Genomic DNA, 27,712 nt, shown 5'->3' with positions numbered 1-27,712 from the left:
TGTTAAATGCTTTTACTGCATCTATTGAGATGATCATGTGATTTTTGTTTTTAGTTCTGTTTATGTGGTGTATCACATGTATTGACTTGCGTATGTTAAACCATCCCTGCATCCCTGGTATGAAACCCACCTGATCATGGTGGATTATCTTTTTGGTATGCTGTTGGGTTCTGTTAGCTAGTATTTTGTTGAGGATTTTTGCATCTATGTTCATCAGGGAAATTGGTCTGTAGTTTTCTTTTTTTGTGATATCTTTTCCTGGTTTCGGTATTAGGGCGATAGTGGCTTCATAGCATGATTTAGGGAAGATTCCCTCTTTCTCTGTCTTTTGGAATAGTGTTAATAGGACTGGTACCAATTCTTCTTTGCATGTCTATATAATTCAGCTGTGAACCCATCTGGTCTTGGACTTTTATTTTTGGGGGTAATTACCATTTCAATCTCACTGCTTGTTATTGGTCTGTTCAGAGTTTCTATTTCTTCCCGGTTTAATCTAGGAGGGTTGTATATTTCTAGGAAATTATACATCTCCTCTAGGTTTTCTAGTTTATGCATGTAAAGGTATTCATAGTAGTCTTGAATGATCTTTTGTATTTCTGTGGTATCAGTTGTAGTATCTTCCATTTCTTTTCTAATTGAGCTTATTTGGATCTTCTCTCTTCTTTTATTGGTTAATCTCACTAATGGTCTAACAGTTTTATTTATTTTTTCAAAGAACCAGCTTTTTGTTTTATTTATTTTTTTGTATATAAATATATATATTTTAATTCAGTTCTGCTCTGATCTTTGTGATTTCTTTTCTAATGCTGGGTTTGTGTTTGCTTTGTTCTAGTTTCTCTAGTTCCTTGAGGTGTGACCTTAGATTGCCTATTTGTGCTCTTTCAGGCTTTTTAGTGTAGACATTTAATGCAATGAACTTTCCTCTTAGCACCGCCTTTTCTGTATCCCAGAGGTTTTGATAGGTTGTGTCACTATTATCATTCAGTTCAAAGACTTTTTAAATTTCTATCTTGATTTTACTGTTGACCCAACAATCATTCAGGAGCAGGTTATTTCATCTCCATGTATTTGCATGGTCTTGATGGCTCCTCTAGGAGTTGATTTCCAATTTTATTCCACTGTAGCCTTAGAGAGTACTGGATATAATTTTGATTTTCTTAAATTTGTTGAGACTTGTTTTGTGGCCTATCATATGGCCTATCTTGGAGAAAGTTCCATGCACTGATGAATAGAATGTATATTATGTGGTTGTTCAGTAGAACAATAACAATGTTCTGTAAATATCTGTGAAGTCCATTTGTTGTATAGTTTAAATCCATTGTTGCCTTGTTGACATTCTCTCCTGAGGACCTGTCTAGTGCTGTTAGTGGAGTACTGAAGTCCCCCACTATTATTGTGTTGCTGTCTATCTCATTTCTTAGGTCTAGTAGTAGTTGTTTGATAAATTTGGGAGCTCCAGTGTTAGAGGCATATTTATTTAGGATTGTGATATTTTCCTGTTGTATAGTGTATAATGATTATATTATGCATTATTCCTCTTTTTCTTTTTTAACTGCTGTTGCTTTAAAGTTTGTTTGATCTAATATAAGAATAGCTATTCCTGCTCACTTTTGGTGTCCATTTGCTTGCAATATCTTTTCCACCACTTTACCTTAAGTTTATGTGAGTCCTTATGTGGTTGGTTAGCTATTATCCATTCTGCTATTCTGTATCTTTTAAGTGGAGCAATTAGACCATTTACATTCATTAGTATTGAGATGTGAGGTACTATTCTATTCATCATGCTATTTGTTACCTGAATATCTTAGTGTTTTTCCATTATGTTATGCTTTTATAGGTCCTGTGAGATTTATTCTTTAAGAAGATCCTATTTTGGTGTATTTCAATGATTTGTTTCAAGATTTAGAGCTCCTTTTAGTAGTTCTTGCAGTGCTGGCTTGGTAGTGGCAAATTCTCTCAGCAGTTGTTTGTCTGAAAAAGACTGTATCTTTCCTTCATTTATGAAGCCTAATTTTGCTGGATACAAAGTTTTTGGCTGACAACTGTTTTGTTTAAGGAGGTTAAAGATAGGACTCCAATCCCTTCTAGCTTGTAGGGTTTCTGCTGAGAAATCTGCTGTTAATCTGATAAGTTTTCCTTAATAGATTACAGATTACCTGATGCTTTTGCCTCACAGCTCTTAAGATTCTTTCCTTCATCTTGGCTTTAGATAACCTGATGACTATGTGCCTAGGTGATGATCTTTTTGCAATAAATTTCCCAGGTGTTCTTTGAGCTTCTTGTATTTGAATATCTAGATCTCTAGCAAGAACAGGGAACTTTTCCTTGATTATTCCCTTAAATGTGTTTTCTAAACTTCCTTGGGAATGCCAATTATTTGTAGGTTTAGTCCTTTAACATGATCCCAGACTTCTTGGATGCTCTGTTCATTTTTTTTTTAATTCTTTTTTCTTTGTCTGTCAGATTGGTTTAATTTGAAAGCCTTGTGTTTGAGCTCTGAAGTTGTTTCTTCAACTAGTTCGATTCTGTCACTGAGACTTTCCAGTGCATTTTACATTTCTCTAAGTGTGTCCTTGATTTCCAGAAGTTGTGGTTGTTTTTTTATTTATGCTATTTCACTGGAGATTTTTCTATTAATATCTTGTATCTTTTTTTTTGATTTCCTTAAGCTGGACTTCATCATTCTCTGGTACCTCGTTGATTGGCTTAATAATTGACTTTCTGAATTCTTTTTCTGGCAATTCAGAGATTTTGTCTTGGTTTGGATCCATTGCTGGTGAGCTAGTGTGATCTTTTAGGGGTGATAAAAAACCTTGTTTTGTCATATTACCAGAATTGTTTGTCAGGTTCCTTCTTATTTGGTTAGACTATGTCAGAGGGAGATCTAGGACTCAGATCTGCTGTTCAGGTTCTTTTGTCCCATAGGTGCTCCCTTGATGTGAGGCTCTCCCTCTTCCCCTAGGAATGGGGCTTCCTGAGAGCCAGACTGCAGTGATTGTTATTGCTCTTCTTGATTTAGCCACCCAGCAGAGCTACTGGGCTCCAGGTTGGTACTGGGGAGTGTCTGCAAGGAGTCCTGTGATGTGATCCATCTTCAGGCTTCTCAGCCATGGATACCAGCACCTACTCCAGTGGAGGTAGCAGGGGAATGAAGTGGACTCAGTGAGGGTACTTGCTTGTGTTTTTGTTTAGTGCACTGGTTTTGTGTTCATTGGCCTCCAGCCAGGAGGTGGCACTTTCAAGAGTGCATCAACTGGTTGTATAGGGAGGATACAAGCTTGCCCTAGAGTCAGGCAGTGGATGGAGCCATAGAGCTCCCAAGAGAGTATGTCCTTTGTCCTCCCTACCAGGAAGGTAGTAAAAGGCCATCAGATGGGGGCAGGGTTAGGTGTGTCAGAGCTCAGACTCTCCTTGGCCCCGGCTTGCTGCAGCTGCTGTGGGGGATGGGGGTCTTGTTCCCAGGCCAATGGAGTTATGCTCCCAGGGGGATTAAGTCTGTCTCTGCTGCATTACACACACAGGTTGCCAGAAAAGTGGGGGAATGCCAGCAGCCACAGGCCTCACCCAGCTTCCAGGCAGCCTACAGCCTTAAAGGCCAGTCTTACTTCCACTGTGCCCCACCCCCAATAGAACCAGGTTTCTTTCCAGGCAGCCAGTGAGCAGGGCTGAGAACTTGTCACAGGTTACAAGCCTCCCAACTGAGAAAGCAAGCTGACTCACAGTTCCTCGGCTGTCCCACAGAGCCTGCAGCAGCAATCCACTTCCTTCAAAGGGTCTGTGGATTGTCTCGGCTTTCCTGGTATGTTCTGTGGTGGTTCTTGGAGTAAAAGTTCACAAATGTGGATCTCTGCCTGCTGTTCTGTCCATCTGAGTGGGAGCTGCAAGTTAGTCCTGCCTCCTATCCACCATTTTCTGCTTATCTCTTTTTTCAAATATTTTCAATCCATGGTTGGTTGAGTCTGTGAATGTGCAATTTGAGAACAGGAAGGGCCAATGGTAACCAAAATATTCAGGATCCCTAAGCAGGATAAATAACAAGTAAACATCCATATATAAAAATACCATAATGAAGCCATGGAACACCAAAGACATAGAAGATCTTTAAAGCAGCTAGAGAGAAAAGACAAATTACCTTCAAAGAAACAACAATGGACTTACATACAGTTGGTTACCTAAAAGCACAAATGTAAACAAGAAGACAGCAAAAGGGTATCTTTCACATGCTGGGGGAGAAAACCTGCAAAATTAAAGTATTTTAAAAGAAACATCAATAGATCCTCACTAAACAAATTTCTAAAGTATGTACTTTAGAGAGAAGAAAGATCACTGATCAAGGCCTCGAGCGTCAAGCAGAACTAATCAGCAAAAAACTTGTAGATTATTGGCAAAATCTAAGCAAGCATTGATTGTATTTAATATAAAGCTACAACAATAACAATGTATTGAAGAGATTTCTGCACTCCCATATTCATTGCAGCATTATTCACAATAGCTAAGATATGGAACCAACCTAAATTTCCATCAAGGATAAATTGATAAAGAAAATGTCATATATATACACAATGGAATATTATTCAGCCTTAAAATAGAATGAAATCCTGTCATCTGCAACAACATGGATGATCCTGGAAGGTGTTATGTTAAATGAAATAAGACAGATACAGAAAGACAAATAACATATGCTCCCACATATTTGTGAAATCTAAAAACGTTGAATTCATAGAAACATAGAGCAGCATGGGAGTTACTAGAAGATGCAGGGATGGGGTCAGGGCCTGGGGAGAAGCTGGTCAAAGGATACAAAATTTCAGTTAGAGAGGAGAAATGAACTCAAGAGGTCTGTTGTATCTGGTGACTATAGTTAATAACTATAGTTATTGAAAATAATTATATTGTATGCTTGCAAATTGCTAAGAGTAGATTTTAAGCGTTCTCTGGCCTATTCTGTTGGGTGAGTTCTTGGCCCACCAGAGCTGGACAGGCAGGTGATCAAGCCATGTTGGGCATGTTGAGGGCCTCCATGGGCACTCACTGGGGCTCTGGCCAGAAGACCTGTGTGATGCTCTGCTTCCTGGAGGCAGTGTGCAGGCTGGGCACGTCTTAGAGGCCCCACTCAGATACTGCACGCCTGTGGGAAGGTCCAGGGGACTGGCTTTGCCCTGCAGCCACACCATCCTCCCCCAAGGCCCCTGCTGGCCTCTGTCTAAGGAATGATGAGATCTTGCTCTGGGTCTTCCCAGGCTTCTTGCACCATGACCAGTCTGGTTGGGAAGCCCCGTGGGTGGGCACAGGAGGCGTGGCAAGGCTCTCCTCTTGGGGTCCTGGGGACTCCATGCCTGGGTTGGGCTGGCCGGCCAGGTCTGTGCATGTCTGCAAGAAGTGCTGCTTGTGGTATGGATGCACAAACATGCTGAACCTCTGCAGCAGGGGGAAGTTCTCAGGCTTCGCAGTGGTCAGGGCAGCCAGTACGGCCAGCACCTTGTCCAGGTCGTCATCCTGCTTGTAGGCTGTCAGCACTGCCAAGAGCTGGCTACAGCCTGTAGACTCCAGGGCCCTGCAGGCATCTCCCAGGTAGGCGCTCACGGCATGCTGGCCCTGCTTCCCTGCTCTGGGCGCTCTGGACCCCCACTATGGGTGACTGCCAGGGTCTCCTGTGGGGGGTGGCCTGGGGAACAGGTGGGGCCTGCCCTGGTTGAGGTGCTCTCTGGGGTCCAGGTGCTGGGCCACAGCCTCGGACAGGGTCAGCTTGGGATCCAGAGCTGTCCTTCCAGTGGGGTCCAGGGCTGGCTGTGCCCGCTGCCTTCGGGGAATGCTGTGCTTGGGCCAATAGCCGCAGCCTTGTCCTGTTAGCTGTATACAGACCTCCTCAAACTGCTGCTTGTGGTGGGGCTGCACAAACTGGTAGAAGCCCTGGAGCTGGCTGTGCTTCTTGGGGTTGTCAGCAAAGAGGAGGCCGAGACAGGTCGCCAGGGCAGCGAAGTCATAGGAACTCTTGTAGTCCTGCAGGGCCTGGGTGAAGGTGGCAAAGTTGGCTTGGCTCAGCTCCTAATTCATGGCCACCATGAAGAGCTTGGCCCTGCTCACCTGTGCACCAGCCACGGGCTCCTCCGAGTGGCTGACCAGCTGGATCTTCTTCCTCCTTCTTCGTGGCTCCTCTACCAGCCTCTTAGATGGGAGAGATAGGGTGGAGCACCTGTGGGCCTGCTCCTCGCTGGGGCCCCCCAGCCCACTGTTCGCTGTGCTCCAGCACAGCCAGCAGCCCCCAGGGCCTCTGCCGGGCAGGGTCTGGCTCCTGCTCATACTCCATATACAGGCTGCCCTCGGGGTCCCCAGCAGCTGGTGACCTTGAGGGCCTCTGCTTCAGGCTAAGGACGTGCAGGTCGAGACTCTTAGCTTTCCTGGTGGAGAGGAGGGGGCTAGGTGACTTAGTCACCTTGACAGCATCTTCTGCCTCACGCAAACCGGGTGCTGCAGCCCGCGGGGCCGGTGCTGGCATAGTTCACTCAGCAACCCAGAAGAACTGGGCTACGTCTTGGAGGACATGGCCGAAGTTGTACACCTTGACGTGGGGATGCACCCAGGAGGGCAGCTGGGCTCTGGCATCTGCAAAGGCGACCCTGTGGTCACAGAGGAAGACAGCCCCGTCGTCCAGGCAGTGCCAGATCACTTGCCCGATGGCCTGGTTCACAGCCCTGGATGCCTGTCCAGAGAGGAACTGGCCCCCAGCCCCAACCTGGCCTTTCATCTCGTCCACGAACTGCATCTTGAGGATAACCAGGGGGTCCATGCGTGGGGGCTACGGAGGCCCGTGATGATCAGACTACAGCCATTAGTGTCTGAGAAGTCCAGCCCCTCGCTGGTCTTTCCCCGGCATACCGCCAGGAAGGTGGAGCCTGTAGACCCGAGGGAGGCAATCCTCGCTTAGTGAGCACCGATGGTCTCAGAGAAGTTGCCTTCGCTCCTGGGCTCCACAAACAGCGACCTCAGCGCCTCCATCTTCCTGGCCAAGTAGCGGGCCTGCCAGAACTCCAGGCTCTTTTCCATGATGGGATATGAAGGGCAGAAGATCAGGAGCCCATAGGGCACCATGTGGGCGATGTTGCCCAGAGCCTTCCCTAAGGAGGACGAACACTCCTTGGAAAACCGTCTGTCAAACGCGGAGCTCAACTGGGCTCCGTCGGGGCCTCTGGGGATGATCCCCATCCAGATCTGGTGCTTGTCGATGATGTGTGGGTTCTCCAGGCAGACTGGGAAAGGGATCTGCATCTCCAGGGCAAAGGAGGACCCCGGGGCCAGTGTGCCGCAGGTGAGGACGATAAAGCAGGTGCCCCGACAGACCAGCTCGCGCATGCTGTGGCCAGGACTGAAGCACCAGTAGCTCAGCACCTTCCCTCGCTTTCTGCTGCAGTGGTGCTCCAGGCATCAGATGGCTGAGCCACCCTCCGGTGACTGGCATCAGGATGGATGTGCACTTTATAGGCCCCCAGCCCTGCCAGGAAACCAGGGCCACCCTCGGAGGGGTCTACACTGAACACAATCTGGATGATATCTGCCAGCTTCTGCAGTCCGGCCGTGTTGGCAAACATTCCAGCACGTCCTGCCAGGTGCTGGATGATCTGGTCCAGTGAGTCCAAGATGCAGCCCTTGGTCTGAAATGTGATCTGGGCTTCAGCAAACAGCTCAAAGATGTAGCTCCCTGGCTTAGTGACACCGCTGTCATCTCCAGGCAGCTCAACAGCATCGATGGCCCCTTCCAGGCAGAGCAGGATCATCTTCAGCTTTACAATGTCTTCCAGCTCCATGTTCAGCCCTGAGCTGGTGGGGTCTGCGCCGAACTCCGGGTGGGGCTCGCCCTGCTGTGCCACCTTGATCTGCTCCTCCAGCACCTGGTCTACGACGTCCAGTCCCGAACTCGGGTCATGAGGGATCAGGTCAAAGGATGCCAATCCTTCACACATTTTCTCCACCTTGTGAGTTTCATCAAAGATCACAACCGTCCCCTTCAGGTCAATGTGTGCTCTGCAGCTCTTGGCATCCAACAGGTAACTGTATGGGATGAAGACGATGTCAGCTTGCTGCTTTAGGTTCCGGGACAGGTAATAAGGGCATACCCCGTGCTTGCTTCCCCTCTTGACCAAGTCCTCGATGTCCAGGATGGGGCTGGCCAGCTCCTGCTCCAGGCTTTTCTCTTCTACATTGTTGTAGAAATGACAGAGCGACTTGCTACCTTCTTGCGGCACAAGTGGATCTTCATGTGGTTACTCTCCTGCTTCTTCACCTCAGGGTGGATGCACAGCTGCTCCCGGGAGCCCAGCACACACACCTTAGGCCGGTAGGACGTGTTCCGAAGTTCGTTGATGACCTGTGTGCGTTGCGAGTGGGTCCTAAAGGCGTAAATGATCTTTGGGATGTTCGTGTAGCAAGCTATGGGGTCTCCATCAGCAGCAGCAGCATTGCCCCAGGATGACAAAGACCTGATCTGAGAGAAGCTCCCCTTGCACCCTATCGGCAAAATTGCAGGCAAAGATGGTGTCTTGGAGGTGTTCTTGCCAGGCCAGGGTGGTGCACAGGAGGCACAGCGTCTTCCCTGTGCCCGTGGGGCTCTCCAGGATGCCATTCACCTTCTTCTGCAGACATTCCAGGACCTTGGTCATGTACTCCTGTTGGCATTTGTAGGGCCGGAAAGGGAAGTCTACGGTTCTCAGGAGGGCACAGAGGGTGGCTGAGGGGCAGGCTATTCGGGTCTGTGAGAAAAAACCACTCCAAACATCTCAGGCTCTCAGCCGCTCTTGGTAAGTGACGCGAGCATGCGCACTGGGACACAATGCTGTTCTCTTCTAGAATCCCTATGGCACAGGCTCCTCTCTTGTCTCCGCGGCGAGCCTTCCAGAACCGGGGGACCTCAGGACCTCAACCGACTCCAATCGAGCGCTGCCACCGCATCCCCCTTTGTCAGGAAGTTCAGACTTTGCGTACTGAGGCGCGCAGTTGCCGATGAGTGCGGTGCACTTCCGCCCCCACTTCCAGTCCGCTGCTTTGTGCTCCCGGCGGAAACTGTTACCCCACGGAGGGGGTCCGCGTGCTCTTTGGCCCCGAGAGGTCTAGGCAGCCCTTTGCCCGTCTGTGTCCAGCCTCCCTGCCCAGTGAACCTCACTTCCATCGCCCACAGGCAGAAATCTGGGGTCCTGCCCGTATCCTCCCTTGATGTCATCCCCCACCAGGGTCTCCGTTCCACTGCCACCTCCCTAGGCCCAGCCACCACCATTTCCTGGATAGCTGCACGGGCCTCCTCCCCAGAGGCATCTTTTTACTGCCCTAGTGTGAGCCGACTGCTTTCCTGAAAATTTGAGAACGGCTGCCACTTGCCCAGAACCTGGCTCCTGAGAGCCCTGACCTCCTCCTCTCCTTCCTCTCTGCTCGGTCCAGCTTCTGCTAGGGTCGCTGTCTCCCCCACTGGTCTGGGTGGGCCTCCCTAAGTCCAGCACTGGTTGACAGCAAGGCAGACTTGAAACATATAATTTTACTAACAAAATTTTACAAATCGTTCAACAACCCAATAAATCTAACCTTAGGCAAAATATCTTAAATTTGCAACAAATGCTTAGAAAATGAAATTTAATGGCCGGGCGTGGTGGCTCACGCCTGTAATCCCAGCACTTTGGGAGGCCGAGGCGGGTGGATCACGAGGTCAGGAGATCGAGACCATCCTGGCTAACACGGTGAAACCCCCGCCTCTATTAAAAATACAAAAAATTAGCGGGGCAAGGTGGCGGGCACCTGTAGTCCCAGCTATGCGGTAGGCTGAGGCAGGAGAATGGCGTGAACCCCGGGGGGCGGAGCCTGCAGTGAGCCGAGATAGCGCCACTGCACTCCAGCCTGGGTGACAGAGCAAGACTCCTTCTCAAAAAAAAAAAAAAAAAAAAAGAAAAGAAAATGAAATTTAATAAAAATACACCATTTACAATGGTACAAAATATGTAAGGTATAAAAATAATATACATGAAGTATCTGGGAATAATTCTAATATGTGCACAAGACTTTCAGCGAAAAAATTATAATATTTACCTCATGGGAAGACATGAGGAGATATTCTATGTGGTCTGGGAAACTCAACATTCAAATTAGTCTGTAACTTTAATGCAGCTCCAGTCAAAATCTCAACAGTTCTGTTTGTGTCTGTGTGTCTTTGTGTGTAACCTAAAAAGGTGATTTTAAAATTTGTAGGGAAAAACAGTTCAAGAATAATAAAGACATTCCTGATGAAAAATAATGAGGAGAGCACAGTGTTATACCAAATGTCAATAATTAATAAATTAGTATATTATTAAATGATGCAAAAATTATTGGCACTTAGAAAAATTGACCTTACAGTCCAGGCATGGTGGCTCATGCATGTAATCCCAGCACTTTGGGAGGCGGAGGTGGGTGGATCACTTGAGGCCAGGAGTTCGAGACCAGCCTGGACAACATGGTGAAACCCCATCTCTACTAAAAACACAAATATTAGGTGGGTGTGGTGGCTTATGCTTGTAATCCTAGCTACTTGGGAGGCTGAGGCTCGAGACTCACTTGAACCTGGGAGGTGGAGGCTGCAGTGAGCCAAGATTATGCCATTACACTCCAGCCCCTGGCTGATAGAGTAAGACTCTGTCTGAAAACAAAAAACAAAAACAAAACAAAAAATGGTAAAAGAAAAATTGACCTTACATATATATGGGAACTTGATTTATTACAGAGCTCAATATATGGCATTGAGCTAACAGATTATTTATTTATTTTAAATCAATGTTAGTTTAAAACTTAAATGTGAAAGACAAAACTACACAATGTGTAAAAGAATATCTAATAGAGAATACCTTTCATTAGGAAAAAATTTTTTTAATTGTTTGCAAAAAAACAAGCAAATCATAAGGGAAAATATTGTAATTAAGGATAAACTTCTGATTAGTAAAATGACACCATAAAAAAAGTGGAAAGAAAAATCACAAACTGGGAGACAGTATTTGTAGCTTTGGTAGCTGACAAAAGATTTCTACCCTGAATATATAAAGAATTTCTGTAAATCAATGAGAAAAAGACCAACCATATAGTAGGAAAAGAATAGACAAAAGACTTGAACAGACACTTCACAGGAGAAGAAATGTGAATGGCTAATAAACATATGAAAAGTGTCTGACCTCATTAGTAATCAGGAAATACAAGTTCAAACCACAATGGGAAAACCCTGCACAACTTACTTACTTACTTACTTATTTATTTATTTATTTATTTATTTATTTATTTATTTATTTATTTATTTTGAGACAGAGTCTCACTCTGTAGCTCAGGTTGGAGTGCAGTGGTGCAATCTTGGCTCACTGAAACCTTCGCCTCCCAAGTTCGAGCAATTCTCCTGCTTCAGCTTCCCAAGTAGCTGGGATTACAGGCCCATGCAGCCACGCCTGGTGAAGTTTTTGTGTTTTTAGTAGAGACAGGGTTTTGCCATGTTGGCCAGGCTGGTCTTGAACTCCTGACCTTAGGTGATCCACCTGCCTCGGCCTCCCAAAGTGCTGAGATTACAGGTGTAAGCTACCACGCCTGACCCCTTCGCAACTTCTTGATTGAAAAAAAAGTAACTGGATAATAACAATCGTCAAGAACAGTCAGTGTTAGTTACTCCAAGTCACCATTATTGAAACCTACAGTTTGGCATTATCCAGTAAAATCAAAGATGCACACTCACTGACCCAGTGTCCACTCTTAAGTATATACTCTAATTTAGAGAAATTCTTGTATCTGTGTCTGGGGCTATGTATAAGAATCTTTATAGTGACACAGTTTGTAACAGCAAACAAGCAAAAGGAAACAAACCATATGTCCTTCATGGGAAGAGTGGATTAGAAAAGTGAAGTACAGCCAGGTTCGGTGATCACACCTGTAATCCCAGCACTTTGGGAGGCTGAGGCAGGCGGATCGCTTGAGCCCAGGAGTTCAAGACCAGCCTGAATAACACGGAAAAATTCCATATTTACAAAAAATACAAAAATTAACCAGGTGTGGTTGCATGCACCTGTGGTCCCCGCTACTCAGGAGGCTGAGGTAGGGGGATATCTTGAACCTGGGAGGCAGAGGTTGCAATGAGCTGAGATTGCACCACTGCAGTCCAGTTCAGCCTGGGTGACAGAGTGAGACCCTATCTCAAAAAAAAAAAAAAAAAAAAGGAAAGGAAAGGAAAGGAAGAAGAAAAAAAGAGAAGAGAGAAAGAGAGAAAGAGAGAGAGGGAGAGAGAAAGAAAGAAAGGAAGGAAGGAAGGAAGGAAGGAAGGAAGGAAGGAAGGAAGGAAGGAAGAAGGAAGGAAGGAAGGAAGGAAGGAAGGAAGGAAGGAAGGAAGGAAATTGAAGTACATTCATACATTGGGAAAAATAAACAAATGAATAACTTATGGTTACATATAACAACATGGGTAAATCTTAGAAATATAAAAAGCAGTCACAGAGGAATGCATGGGTAAAATTTACAAACATTATAACCAAACAATATATTGTTACAGGATACAAATACACAGTTGGCCTTTTGTATCTGTGGGTTTCACATTTATGAATTCAACCAACTGTGGATCAAAATATTTAGAAAAACACATAAAAATAATACAAATAAAAAACCAATACAACAACTATTTACATAGCATTTACATTGTATTAGGTATTACAAGTAACCTAGAGATTATTTAAAGTATATGGGTAAGAATATGTGTAGGTTATATACAAATATTATGCCATTTTCTACAATATCAGAGACTTGAGCATCCAAGAATTTTGGTATCCAGGAGATCCTGGAACCAATCTCCCATAGATACCAAAGGATGACTGTACACAGTAAAATTACAAAGAAAAGTAATGATTAACTAAAACTCAGAATTGTGGATTTTTTGAGGGGAGCAGAAAGAAGATGTAAAGGAAGCACATGGAGGAGACGTCAAAGCAAGTGGTATGTTTTTCTATTTAAATCGATGGCTTGGTCTATGGGTATTCATCATGTTCCATGTATATCACATATATTTTATAAATTCTTGATAGCTGTTCTGCATTTGATGAAAATATTAAAAAGAATAAAATGAAAACCCAAGCCTGGAAGTATTGGATAGGTAATGAATATCATTTACCGCTTTTAGGGTTGGAACCGGGGGCTCCATTGACAGGTGGTAAAAGATATATCCTTTCAGAGCAGGGAGCGGCACTTGCACAGGAAATTCTAGAGGGAATAGGATTTGGAGTTGCTGGATGGAGAAGTGAGTAAAAGAATTTTAGTTGGAGAAGGACATGAACAAAGACTGTGAGGAGGAGATCCTCATCTTATGTTGGGTATCCATGGCAAGCATAGTTTATTGAGATAATTGATTATATATAAGCAGTTTGAATTATTAGTTTGAGAAACACTAGATTGCCAGGAAATTCAACCTATCTTTTCATTCTATTTACATAGAAAATGAAATAAAAGACTGGGCACAGCGGCTCACATGTGTAATCCCAACAGTTTGGGAGGTTGAGGCGGGCAGATCACCTGAGGTCAGAAGTTCGAGACCAGCCTGGCCAACATGGCAAATCCCCATCTCTACTAAAAATACAAAAATTAGCCGGGCATGGTGGCATGTGCTTGTAATCTCAGTTACTCGGGAGGCTGAAGCATTAGAATTGCTTGAACCCGGGAGGCAAAGGCTGCAATGAGCCAAGATCGTGCCACTGCACTCCAGCCTGGGTGACAGAGCAAGACTCTGTAAAAAAACAAATGAAAAAAAAGAAGTGTCTGATTTTTTTTTTTTAAAGCAAAGTATGTTTTAGGAAATTCTGTAAGTGAAAATGAAGGTCTTTGCTATGTCAGTTTCATATCAACACTTACAGTCTGAGGACAACACCTTATTAAAATGGGAAATTGGATGCAAAAGCTGTCCCTTCCTTCCATCTCTCTTGCCTTTGTGTCCCACCCTCCTCTGTCTAGTTCACTGCAGCTGAACGTGTTTACCAAACTTGACTTCTCAAGGAAGTGCAATGAGAGTGTTCCGGGTCATGAATGGGTTACCTCGCGGCCTGAAGAAGAAAAAATAAGAAAAAGAAAAGGCCATCACTGTAGAGGCTGCCGCTCATACTCTCCGGCTACAGTTACCCACTCCATCAGCCATGGTGACATCTGGTGAACTATTAGCCTGGCCCACATAGCTGGAAGAGCGACATCTCAGGTCAAGGTGAGTCAAGCCTGCCATCTGGTCCTGGCTCCAGGCTCCTGCACTGATGACTTCAAAATGGTACTTCCAGGAAAGTTTTCTTGGCATTTCTGCACCCTGAATGAGAGAACGCTCACATAGACTCACCCCATATGTCCCCAAATCCAGAACTATCATGATACTAGGAGGCAGTCATAAAGTAGGAAAAAATATTTCATAAACTTTAAAGAGCCTTCAACTTGAGATGTATTCTCTGAGAGGCAGATAGTGTCCACCTATATTCTAGGTAAAAATTTGAGTCATGGAGGTGAAGAGGCAGGAGTAAGCTGAATGACTTCGAAAAGCTATGACAGAGAAGATCAGGATAAGGGTGCAGAGTCCTGACTTGTCCTGAAAACGCATGATCACTTTGCTTTCCACTAAATGGTACCAGAGGTCTGGAGAAAAACTCAGCAAGAATAATTTTGGTGGAAGAGAAATAGTTTATCTTCAGAAGAGGAAATGGAGTAGCCTTGACCATTTAGCCTGTGCTACAGTGGGTGAGGCAACAGAAATGCGCTGTTTATACCAACAGAGTCAGAATGTCAAAACTGCTGCATCTCTCCAGGGATGGAGTAGGAGGAGGGAGGGTCCCGATGTTGGTGTGATACATACATGAAAACAGCATGAAGCATATTGTAATATAAAATTGTCAGGGCTGTGAAGCATTGCATTATTTTGATGAGGTCAGGAAATGTGCGGATTAAGGATCATTTTGCAACAGAGTATTTTAAAATCTGTATTGATAATTTTCACAGCCAGGAAAGTTAATTTATTTTGCATAGAACTATGTAGCTTTGAAGTTAGAGATAGCCCACAAAGGAGCAATCTGTCTTGGAGAAATGGGATGCGGGGGCTCTGAAATAACAGGAGCAGAAAAATGAAGATGTTGAAATGAAGAATTGTGGTTTCACTGTCTTGATTATCAATAAACAGCCAAGTTAAGCACATGCACTTTGCAGTGAGGCTTCCTAGATTTAAATTTCTGCTACTTACTAGCTGAGTAGCTTTAGTCAAATCATGTCTCAGTTTTCTCATATGTCTGGGCTACTAGGACACTGTAATAGTGAATTTCTTCTAGAGCCTAAAATACCATACTTAGATACTTGAGAATTTCTGCTCACAAAAAAGCTTAAGAGTTTTTTAAAAAATTAAAATGTAGGCCGGGTGTGGTGGCTCATGCCTGTAATCCCAGCACTTTGGGAGGCAAGGCAGGTGGATCACGAGGTCAGGAAATCAAGACCATCCAGGCTAACACGGTGAAACCCGTCTCTACTAAAAATACAAACTATTAGCCAGGCATGGTGGTACACGCCTGTAGTCCCAGCTACTCGGGAGGCTGAGGCAGGAGAATTGCTTGACGGAAGTTGCAGTGAGCCGAGATTGCACCACTGCACTCTAGCCTGGGTGACAGAACAAAACTCTGTCTCAAAAAAAAAGGTGGGTGGGGGGTGGTAATAATGGGATCAATCTCACAGTTTTATAAGCATCAACTGAATTAACATATGTAAAACACAAAAAAAATTGCCTAGCACATAGTAAGTGCTTCATAGGTATCAGTTATTGCTATCAATTAAGTTTTCAAGAAATAAAATTTTATTTTTTAAGAGGTCATCCAATCTCTCCTAGTTTACTCTGGATTTGGTTTCCTTGTTGGCTTCATTACCATTTAGGTTTTTGAGAAATAAAATTGCTTGACTATGCAAAGTCTTCAGGTTCCTGATATTTTTCCAGTATAAAGCCACGCAATATTAGGTTGATGCAAAAGTAATTGCAGTTTTTGCCACTGGGATTATCTCCTAGATAATTATCTGGATCCATATTCAATTAATGAATAGAAATTCTGTTCAATAATTGAAATGTTATGATCACTTATTAGACTTTTTCAGGGAAAAAGATGTGAGTTTCATTTGCTTAAAACAAGACAAAAAACAAAACAAAAACCACATCCAGCCAACTTGGTTTAATCAGCTGTTTGCCTCCAGGCACTCAGCCTGCCTCTGTCTGAGGTGACAGAGAAGTGCGCCCTGAAGTGGCTGAGAGGAAAGAAGAGCCTCCATCGGATTACAGATCAGACAGAAACACCCACAGCCCCTCATCTTCTCCTTCGCTCCGAGACACACACAAAGCTCTTTATTTATTTTATACTTAAAATGTCAAAGAGGCCTGGGGGTGGGCCTCTGGCCTGGGGATTGGCAGACCACACTTCTGGGCTGACATAATGAAAGTCCACCATGTGGCTGTGTGATTCACACAGCGTGTGCATGTCACCAGCAGCCGATGGGTCTTGGCAGGGAGCCTCCTACTGGCTTGGGAACAAATAGGACTTGCATGTCCTCAAGTAGCAGGGAGACGGTAACGGAGAACGGCCTGGATGTCTGCACACTTTGCAGGCGCAAAGGCAGCAAACACCCACACGCCAAGCTATTCACAGAGTGACAACTAAGTACAGGCCAGCAGCAAGGGACTCTGTAAGACAAGCAGTTGACAGCAGGATTCTACTAGTCCTGCCTGATCTTAAGGAGAACAAACCCAAAATGTGTCTGCAAAGAAAAGATAGCACATTTCATTTTTTGTTGACTTACCTCTTGACACGGCACCTAAGCACCTCATGGCGTGTGCAAAGCACAGAGGCCTTGGCGTAGCTAGCCTTCAGAGACTAACAGACTTGATTAGAAAACCAGGCCTTCTTCTATTCACTCTATAACTTGCAGTTTTAAGGCCCTTAAACTTAAAACTGAAATTCTGAATTTGAGAATCAAGAACTCGATTTCACCAGGCTGATTTGGAAAATGAGCATAGTTTTAGACTTTCAGGATTCTATACTTTCTGTAAGAGTTATGTGACTGAGTGAAATGCGGCTCAGTTGCAGAGCAAATGTGCTCAGAATGCCAATCACCTGGCTTAGGGAATGATTATTGTTTTTGAACCACTCTACTTACTTTCTTTGGTAGCTCTTCAAGCGGAAGAACTCTCATTTTCTCCTTTCTCTAATAAGGAGGATGGCGATCTGAGAATTAATGTTAATTCTATTCTTTGCTTTTAGCTAATGAAGGAATATTTGCCAGTATAGAGCTAACAGTGTGATACAGGAAATTTTTAAAAAATGAGTAAATCGAAATAGGCAAGTGAAACATACTAGCTTTTACACAGTCTATTACTGGCAAAAAATAATTGCTTGCTTCCTGCTCTTTCCTTAAAGCTTGGCTTTCATAGTTAACTTAGAAGTTTAATGCATCAAATAAGATGCACTGTATCTGTAAACTTCTCAATGGTATTTAAGCATTTACTGAATATCCGTTGTATACATATTTGGTATTTGGAAGGTTACCAGAGAAGTAGAAGAGATATTTTCAACCCACAGAAACAACTTCATTCGAGAAGTAAACATAATTATATAATTCAACTTGTAAAAAATTTCAAAGCAATATTCTGACCCACAGGATGAGTTTACTTAAATTTAGGAAAGTTGGAGAATTCATTCCATCCTTCCTACTATTATACTACTTAGAAGAAAAGGTATTTATTATTAGGTCATGACAAAGAAAATGGAACCAGGTTGATGATATGATTTTTATAAGATTACAGTGAGGAAGGTAGCAAGGAATATGGTTCCCATTTGAAGATTAAGTCAAAAGTTCAGTGATTTGTCAAAGTTCAAATAGCAACTCATTAAGATTACGTGCCAGAAGTTAGACATAAGCTTTTAAGGCCACTGTGGTTTTACGTGAGACCACTCTGTGTCCTGCTTTTTGTGGGGAAGAAACTGATCATCATACTGACAAGCAGAAATCATTATTTTAACAGAATGTTGATTCTATGACAGAAATGTATATGTAGTTTATTTAAAGACATGACTCTTAGGCTTGATTCTCAAATTTTAAAACACTGGAACAGCCACTGCTGTATTTTTCCTGGGGAAAAGGTATCCTAATTTGACCTTATTCGAGCTACAGTATAAATCCAGAGGGACCAGTGAAGGGGAAGAAAAGAACTCACGAGGTCTAAGTGGTGATTGCATTTATAGATTAATCCTGACAGGAAGCAAATACATCTCCTCCCAGGAGGCCCCAGTGTAGTCAACTGAGAAGTGGGGTCGTTATGAGCACAGTGTGGACTTTTCCCATTACAATAAACATTTTAATTACTTTAAGTGAAAGATTATTTTTGCTGGTAGGAAGGTTAAAAAGTAAATACTGTACTGTTGTTTGTTTTTCGATGTTGGCTATGTGTGCAATCTTCTATTCTTCACACTGTTTCACACAGCAATTTGTCTTACCCTGAAATCATAATGGGAAAATAGTATATACTTAAGAAAGCATTTCACATACCAAAACCTGCAACGCCCCACGTGGGGAAAGAGTAGGCCAAATGACTGGTTGGCAGCATGGCTCCAGAGCAATTTCATTTCCATCTGTTTTATATGATGGCCATCCACATAAAATTTCATTGACACCAATAAGTTTGGAAAACACTTATCCAAATGAATCAATGAAGGTGGAGTAGGAACATAATGATGGTGTGATTTTTATTTTTCAACAAGTTGACACATTCTCATTCTAAAAGTTACTACCACATATCACAAAACGTGTCAACCATATAAATCCACGATGAAAGTCGTTAAGAGTCCTCGTGAAGCTGTTGTGTTATGGAAGCAAAACAACTAATTTGTAACATGAGACTCAAATAATCAATTTTCTTTTTTAAAAATCAAAGTCCCATGATTTCTGACTGATAATATATGATATAATAAATGATATTAAGGAATTAGTGTTAATTTTTAAGGTGGGATAAAAGTAGTGTGGTTATATTTAAAAAGAGTTCATATCAGCTGGGTGCGGTGGCTCACACCTGTAATCCCAGCACTTTGGGAAGCCCAGGCGGGCAGATCACCTGAGGTCAGGAGTTCGAGACCAGCCTGATCAACATGGAGAAACCCCATCTCTACTAAAAATACAAAATTAGCCTGGCGTGGCAGTGCATGTCTGTAATCCCAGGTACTCAGAAGGCTGAGACAGGAGAATTGCTTGAACCTGGGAGACAAAGGTTGCAGTGAGCCGAGATTGCACCATTGCACTCCAGCCTGGGCAACAAGAGTGAAACTCCAAGAGTTCATATCGTTTAGGGATACATTCTGAAATACTTAGAAATGAAATTATATGAAGTCTGAGATTTGTTTCAAAAGAACTTGAGGCATGGAGGTGGGGAGAAATTAAAGATGTAAATTAGTCAAGATTGGCTATGGACTGTTAAATGTTGAAGCTACATAAGAGTACATGAAGTTTTTACATTGCTCCCTCTACTTTTGTAACAACATATTTGAAATTTTTAATAATAAAAAATTTAAAAAATTCTGTTTTGAGGACCCCAACAAAAAGGAATGGTCTTGATGAATTTTGAGAGGCAGCAAGAGACCGTTCTGAAATTATTTGAAATCTCCTCTTCCCTGGTTTAGATAACCAACAAAATTGGGCTTTAGCCTCCCTAATATGACAACTACTCTGCAAAATGAAGCTACCGCTTTATCCAATTCTGTAATTAAGTCCAGATTATGCATATTTGGAGTATCTGCTTAATGTGTTGCCAACAACACATTGTATTTTTAATCAGGGCCCCATTCCACCCACATCCACATCATGTAATGCTTCTAGGTTACTGTGCCGCATTGTCCTGTTAGCATGTACTTAGAAATCACAGCTGAACTTTAATATTATCTTAAGCAAAATACAAACAAAAAGTTAAATGTGGTGCAAAAATAATCATACCATATACTTCAAAGCCATTAGTATGGGTAAATGAGCACTGTCTATAAAAACACGAGAAGCACGCCCCCTATTAACACTGTCTTGGGAAATCAGAGGCTACAACTCTGAATGAGCATGGCAGCCATGCCTACTTTTACCAAAACCAACACACTTCTATTATTCTACTTTCTACAGAATTAAAAAATTAAACAACTGACAACAAAAATTCCAAACAGTGGGAAAGAAAATCTCCAACTTCATTGATCGTTAAACATTTTTTAAATACGAAAAAGCAGTCTGGTGGGTTGAATGCTTAGAGGTTTTGAACTAAATAAACTAACATTTTAAATCTGTAATTTGCTGTCACAGTTACCACCGAAAGACAAGGTGGAGAGGGAAAATTGCTATTGGTTAAATATTTTCTGTACTTTAGGTGCTATGCTGTGCACCTCAGACACAAAACTTTATGATATTGGCTTTATGATCCCCACTTTAGAGATGAGAAAGTTGACGGTCATGGAGGTTAAGTAACTTTCTCAAGGTCACATACTAAACAAGGTGTGTATTCAGAATTTTCAGAAGACTTTGACCCCATGAGTGCTTTTAAAACCATTTGCCTTCCAGCCTACTGACACAGTCCTGAATATTTCAAAATGTATCAATACATTGAAAGATGTAACCCAAGTCCTTTTTAATGCTCTTAGACTTCCAATAAGATAATTCTATGAATTATTTTCTATGCATATATCACATGTCTTCTTCCAATTTACTGATGAATCAATTTCTACCTAGCCTGATCCAAATTATCAAACTCCATACTTTTCTCTAACTATTCTAGAAAGAGACAGACAAAAAGTCAGAAGCCTAATTCAACTGTTCAGTCCCACTATTTTCACATTGGAAAGATAATTGCTTACAACTGAGCTCTCCCTAGACTTCCACTCGCTGCAGTTCAGGCTGGAACGTGCTCTCCTGTCACACTCTGTCTTCTCCAAGTGCGAGGGAGTTTTGTCTAGTAAGAGATAATTAAAGACATGGCAGTGCCACTTGCTAGGATTTCACTCTTTCTCTTTTACTTCTTATAAAAGAAGAAATTTCAGTTTAAAGATTAGGTTTTTTCCCCCCTTTTCTAAAGCTGGGTATACCAACTGGCATCGGCTGTATTAAAATCAGGAGAAACCTCAATCAAAAAGCCCCTCTCGGAAGGCAGGCTTTCTTGTTAATATGCACCAACATGAAAGGCTTTCTTTTCATCCTATACAACTACAGTGTGTGTAAATTGCAGGGGGCTCATTGGCATAAATCTCGCCTGCGACCTCTGAGGTAAACTGGATTTACATTACTTTCTGACAAGAATTAAATGAAGGCCTTGTGGATATATGAACAGCCTTCTAGGCTGCAACAGATGGGCATGAATGTGCTCCCTAGGAAAACTATCAGTGACATCTGTGTCCTCCAAATTCTGGTGGTCTCAGCCAATTAACGGGGGTGGGGGGGAGAAGGGGGGGGAAAGGGTGGGGGTTGGGAGGCCACAGCACAACCCCCAGCCAAAACCCAGGCAGAAGTGTTTGTGTTTGGAGATGGGATCAGGCTGGCCTGCAGCAGCGAGGTTAGCACTTTATTGTTATCATTCAAATGGAGAATGTGGCTTACAAGCTATTTGTATACCACAGCGAGGATAATATGATTTTTCTCATTTGACCGGAGGAGATGGCCCTCTCTTGCAGCTGATATCATATTTCAGTGCATTCTCTTTGAGACGGGTATTTACTTTTGTCTCTTCCGAGGCAGGCTGAGGGTGTTGCTGTCTGCCAGATTCTGTAGTGCATTCACGAGTCACAAAGCAGGTGAACTCTAAGACGACACAGAGATCTTTCCCCAAAACATTCTCCTTCATAGTCTACTTCTTTCTTTCTTCAAAATGGCATTTACTGATTTCACCAAAAATGAAAAAATAATCAAAATCAAGGTTTTCTAGTTAAAACAAAGTCAAGAGAAATGACATCAGATATCTTGAATGAAGTAGTGGAGGAGTCCTTCAAAGGATACGATGAACCGTGAACCCCACTGTCTGAATTTACCAGGTCTCAGCACGTCAGTCTCTGTGTGTTTAATGTGCAGGCAGGAGGACAACTGGAGAAACCAGGACAGAAGATAAGATTCCTCTCTGGCCCCTCTCCTTTGCTGCAATCTCTTGGCCCACTTGCTTGGACTGTGTAGGGCAGGAGAACAGGACTGGGTAGATGAAGGGATGGAAGGGGAAAGGAGAACTAACATTTACTTATTCTGTACCAGGAGGAATCAGGAGAGGCGTATGTAGGTATTCCAGGTCCCATGTATTCTGGGCCCCAGCAATAAGAGCAGAGGCTTTGGATCTAAAGTACCCAAGTCTGAATTCCAGCTCTAACATTTACTGGAATATGAGAGAATGGGCAAGTTACTTAATGTCTTTGTGTCTCACTTTCTCATCTGTAAAATTGAGCTAACAATTGTATCTACCTCTTAGTAAGGATAAAAGTACATGACATATAGAAAATGCTGGCTGTTTTTATCCAGAGTTTACTGTGGATTGAAGGCCCATGGAGAGAGTCCTAGACCTCTAAACTAGTTAGGCAAAATGAAAGGCATTGTGTTATACTAGCTTTTGAAAATTCAGAAAAGTGATTTTTCAAAAGAAGCAATTGTCATTGCTTTTAGGAGCCTGAGGTCGTGCTTTAAAATTACATATTTTCTTTAATATATAAGACTTTGAAATTCTTTGCTAAAATAGTAAATATCGAAAGCATCTAGGTCATTCTAAATTATAAAGTAGACTATCAAGAGGCAAGTAACCTAAGATTTAGACCAAAAAAATGAAATTAAGGTGTTTATTTTCACCTCCTTTTCCTAATTGCAGGAGTGGAAATGAGTAGCTTGTTCTGTACTAAATTGGTTATTACATGTGAAGTTTTAGGAGACAATGGTTAATCATGATAGTTTGGATGTAAACTGTACACCCCTTTGTCCTAGGTGTTGTTTAAAACATAGTAATTCCACACAACCATTGTGTACAATATCAGCAACAACAAAAGTAGGACAAGTGGACCTTCTAAACAAGTGGCCTACTGTCTAAGCCATAAATGCTTATAGTGCTATTTTTAAAGTACATTTTCATAGGAATTCTCATTCTCTTCTTCTCTGTATGATTTTTTTAATGATTCAATTCTAAGAACTTTGGCAAGCTGAGTTTCAGCACAATGTAAGCTTGCTTCTAAAGGAAGTCAAATTGTTGGTCAACAAAGAAGTCTCTTGCTCTTTCTCCACAGAACTCCCATGCTGGCTGGAGAAACCTGTGGCCTCAAAGGTGAGGGTGAAAGCAACTGTAGGCACGATTGTTGTACAAGCTATGACTTTATTATGCTGTAATACCAAACGTAATTTTGTCTTATTCTCTTGGCACCGATATCATTATGTTGAGCAATAAATAGAAGAGAAGCCTTTGTCCACACAGGGATTCAGAAAAGAATCAACACTAAACAAAAGCACCTGTTGTTTCGTTCTTGTAATGACCTCAGAAGTGACCAGTTGGCTGCATTCACCCCACACTCCTCCTTAGGCTTTGCCCAACACTACCATCTCACACATCATTATTGGATGTAAAAGGAGAATAATTGAGGAGAAGATCAATAAATTTAAAAGCTCTTTAAAAAAAGACATAATGAATTTGGTACAGCACATATTTTTAGATCAAAGATGCCTTTGAAGTGACAAAACCCTAATCTATACACTACTGAAGCACTTCCTTTCTCTCCCAAACTGCTTGTTGTCAAATAAAATGGAAGTTAAGGAAATTATCTTTATCTGAAAATGGCCAAAAGAAGCCATCACCTAATGACAGCCTTGTCACAAGCAACAATTGGGGAAATTGTCAGGAAGGCAAGGCCTAACAAGCAGCAGAGTGGGCTTGCTGTTTGCACTAATCTGGCCATGCAGCCCCCACACACAATCCCAGTCAGCTTGCTGTGTGAAACAGCTAAGGCTTTGTCAGAGTTAACAGGGACTGGAAAGAACACGCTTTCATGAATATGTATTACCATCCCTCTATGTCTACAGAGACAAACCCTTCAAAACTGAGATATAAAACACACACGCACACAGACACACACACCACCGACCAACAAAAACCAAGAGAACCTAAGCTACTTGGTTGAGTGTAGTGAAATGCTAGTAACTAAGCACCCAGTTCCATGTGTTTGCTGGGATCTTTATTTCCCAGCAATTGAGATAAAATCTTTAGGGGGCTTTCAATATTTGGGAACCATGTGTGTGAATTCAAAGATGTTACACATCGTTACATGGATTGCAAATCACACATCTTATAGCGAATTCACTTTCCTAATACCAAATGTGTTCTGAAATTCTAATACTAAAATGAAAATAACTTTGATATCTTAACTAAGTGCATGTGCAGTTTTAAAAAACTGATCAAATCTCATACTGACTTCCTATGAAGTAGTAAAAGCACTATGTGGAAAATTATGAGGATGTAGCATTTCCCAACATTGAGTAGAAGGACATTGCTCAGGCACAAAGTGGATATCCCAAAAAGAAATTTTAAGGTGAAAAGGGTTGAGGGGGGAATCTACTCTGTAAGCCCTTTGTAATCTTAATAATAGTGTTTAAGAAAATCCATACTATATGTATTTTTTTCTTCAAAGATAAATGATTTTACATCCACCCAAGGGCATAGATCTAGTAAGATATTTTTGAATGACTGAAATTAGTTTTTCTACTAACATTGAAATTTAATTTAAGTATAAATATGTATGTGTGCATTTAACTTCACTTTTTTTTAGAAGCAGATACATAGGACAGAAAAGTATAAGGTTATTTCTTTTTTACTTTTTTCTGATGTAATAAAGTTTGGTTTCCCACCGTGCAAGAGACAAAGCTCAGTTTTGAAGGTTTTCTATATTACGCAATGTTTGCCGTAGACATTTACATTTCATTAGCATATTCTGCTCTACATGAAATCCAGTGTTGAATGCTCCCAGCGCGCTAAAGCTAATCCTCTTTAAAGAGCTACAGGCTATATTACATGTGGCCACAGCAGCAGTCTTGCCATCGCTGCGTCACTTTGAAGACGATGAACAGAGTTCTCTTGTGTGTCTGTCCATACCCAGACTCATAAACCACTGCTTTCTGTGCTGTGAAATCCTTCTATTTTCATCAAGGAGAATTACAAGAAGGCCGAAATCCAAGTTACCGTTCTGAAAGCTGGACTGCACTTGAAGAGACGATATTATGCTGATTTCACTTTTTCCTGAGTGTCTATCCACAATCTTTTCAACTAAGATTAAAATGAACTATATCCAAGTATTTTTGGTCCTTTGATAAGGATCAAGTGCTAACCACACCTTCTGTCTAGGGAATCTGATCCTGGATAATCAAGAGAAAGAGACTCAGTGATGTCACAGTTTTGCAGGGCAGCATTAAACATTTAGATGCAGTAATTTCTAGGTAGCTCACTTTTCCATAGACAAAGACGACTCAGCTGACTATATCCAACTGAGCCGCCAATAGATGATGTGGTGATTCAATTTCTACAAAGTATGGCAAACTAAAAATTATACAACATTGCAGAAAATGTATTTTTTTAGTTAAAACATAGGAAAATTAGTGAAGTCCATATTCTACTGATGGCATTCCCTTAATAATGCTTAAATTATTTTTTAAAAGAAAAGTGCTATATTATAAAGAAGACTGATTTTGTTTTTCTTATCTTGTAGTTAACTAATTTATAAACAAATAATTGGTTTATAAATTTTTTGTAATTTTGAAAATAATTATTGTGTAAAAATTGCTATTGAAAATGTCTGTTATACTATCTAATGTTATTTTACTCAAAGCCCCACATAGTAAATTGTCCTATGATTTCAAAGCAAGAGACACTTTGATTTTCATGCCAAAGAAATACATTTCTTCTTATTTGATTATGGACACCTGAACCTCATCATATTATCCCTTTTTGCTTTTACTCCCAGGAAACTCAGAGCCAGGATTTGTGCTCAGATCCAGGGTTGTCCCTCATTTGGATAACCTTGTACAAACTATCTAATCCACACCTTTCATTATTTGGTCCATCTTCTTTACCCTTGACTTAAGAGTTCTGGACACACCTGTGTCTCTCATTGTGGGTAATTTCAAATATTTTTGAAGATGCATGCAGAGTAAAGAACATTTCTCAGTAGTGCTTCTTATTTAAAGTAGCCATTTTCTTCACAAGCATATGCTAGAGAGGCTTTACAGCATGGTGGAAGGAACTCTGAGTTTGGGGTTAAATAGGTTTGCCCAGTACGTAGCAGGTAGTTTTTGCCTGCTCTCCTGAGGTGACCATGAAGTAGGTGACCAGTTATAATTGTATCTCTGTTCCTGTGAACCACTTTGGCACTTTCAGAAATTAAATGAAAACTTTGCTATGAGTTGTCATGCCATCTTCCTTTAATGCTGGCAATATCTATATTCAGGCTGAAATTTATTTATAGTTAATGTAATTCTCTGCTTGTTCTTACATTCCACTCACTTCCAAGGTAAAACACACTCTGAAAGACCTTATGATTTTATTTGCAGCCTTCCAGACACTAGCAAATACCTTTCCCAAGTAGTATGCATTTTTCTATGCCTGCACCACTTTGAAACTTATTAAGCATCTTTTCTGTAGGCTTTTCCTCTTATCCGTTATATATATTTTTTCTGATTGTTTAGTATCACTTTCTAATTTAAACAAGGTAGAAAAAAAGTATAGGCTTTTCCTCTTATCCCTTATATATATTTTTTCTGATTGTCTGTTTAGTATCACTTTTTAATTTAAACAAGGTAGAAAAAAAGTATAGAAAAAACCTCTATACTTTTTGGGTAGATTTACAATTATTCAAGATATTTTACTCAAAAACAGTTTTCCTAGGGGAAAAAACATTGAGTATGAATACACTCAAAAATTAAAATGACGGCTGGGTGCAGTGGCTCACGCCTGAATCCTAGCACTTGGGGAGGCCAAAGTGGGTGGATCACCTGAAGTCAGGAGTTCGAGACTGGCCTGGCCAACATGGCGAAACCCCGTCTTTACTAAAAATACAAAAATTAGCTGGGCATGGCGGCGTGCGTCTGTAATCCCAGCTACTCAGGAAGCTGAGGCAGGAGAATGGCTCGAACGTGGGAGGCAGAGGTTTTAGTGGGCCGAGATCATGCCATTGCACTCCAGCCTGGGCGACAGAGTGAGACTCCCTCACAAAAAAAAAAGACATAAAATAGTTTATTAATCAAAATTATTTAAAAAGTTATTAGCAAACCATTCAGTTTTTATCCAAAATAAACATATATTTAAACTTATTACTGAACATCTCTGAAAATTCACAGTATAGTAGGCTTAAGAGATACTTCACAAATCCTCAAAAGGAAAAAATTATTTGACCACAACTCATAAAAGCTCTAAATTATTAATTTAAAATTAAATTTTTTTCTTGAGCCACTTAGAATTTCTGCCTTGCCTTGCCTTGCCCTGCCTTGCCCTGCCTTGCCCTGCCTTGCCCTGCCTTGCCCTGTCTTGCCCTGCCTTGCCTTGCCTTGCCTTGCCTTGCCTTTTCTTTCTAAAAACACAGTCTTACTCTGTTGCCTAGGCTGGAATGGAGTGGCATGATTGTAGCTCACTGTGGCCTCTAACTCCTGGCTCAAGTGATCCTCCCACTTCAGCCTC

The 27,712-nt window shown here is 42.0% G+C and overlaps 2 protein-coding genes across 6 annotated transcripts in view; both read right to left on the bottom strand.

Annotated features, from left to right (window-relative positions):
* The window catches only part of ALPK1 (alpha kinase 1), a 157,791-nt gene that overhangs the window by 76,983 nt on the left and 53,096 nt on the right, over window positions 1-27,712 (bottom strand). The window lies entirely within an intron of this gene.
* LOC116481038 (regulator of telomere elongation helicase 1-like) lies at window positions 5,101-14,374 on the bottom strand. The gene is given in 10 exon segments (XM_058437032.1): window positions 5,101-6,228; window positions 6,230-6,804; window positions 6,807-7,403; window positions 7,406-8,215; window positions 8,218-8,476; window positions 8,478-8,744; window positions 8,856-9,054; window positions 9,331-9,484; window positions 13,142-13,255; window positions 14,140-14,374. Coding segments are annotated over 10 exon segments (4,338 nt in total).

Source organism: Hylobates moloch, unplaced genomic scaffold (genome assembly GCF_009828535.3).
Source record: "Hylobates moloch isolate HMO894 unplaced genomic scaffold, HMol_V3 SCAFFOLD_3, whole genome shotgun sequence".
NCBI classification, from domain to species: Eukaryota; Metazoa; Chordata; class Mammalia; order Primates; family Hylobatidae; genus Hylobates; species Hylobates moloch.
Note: the sequence above shows the minus strand (reverse complement) of the source record. Positions and strands in the feature narration are given on the sequence as shown.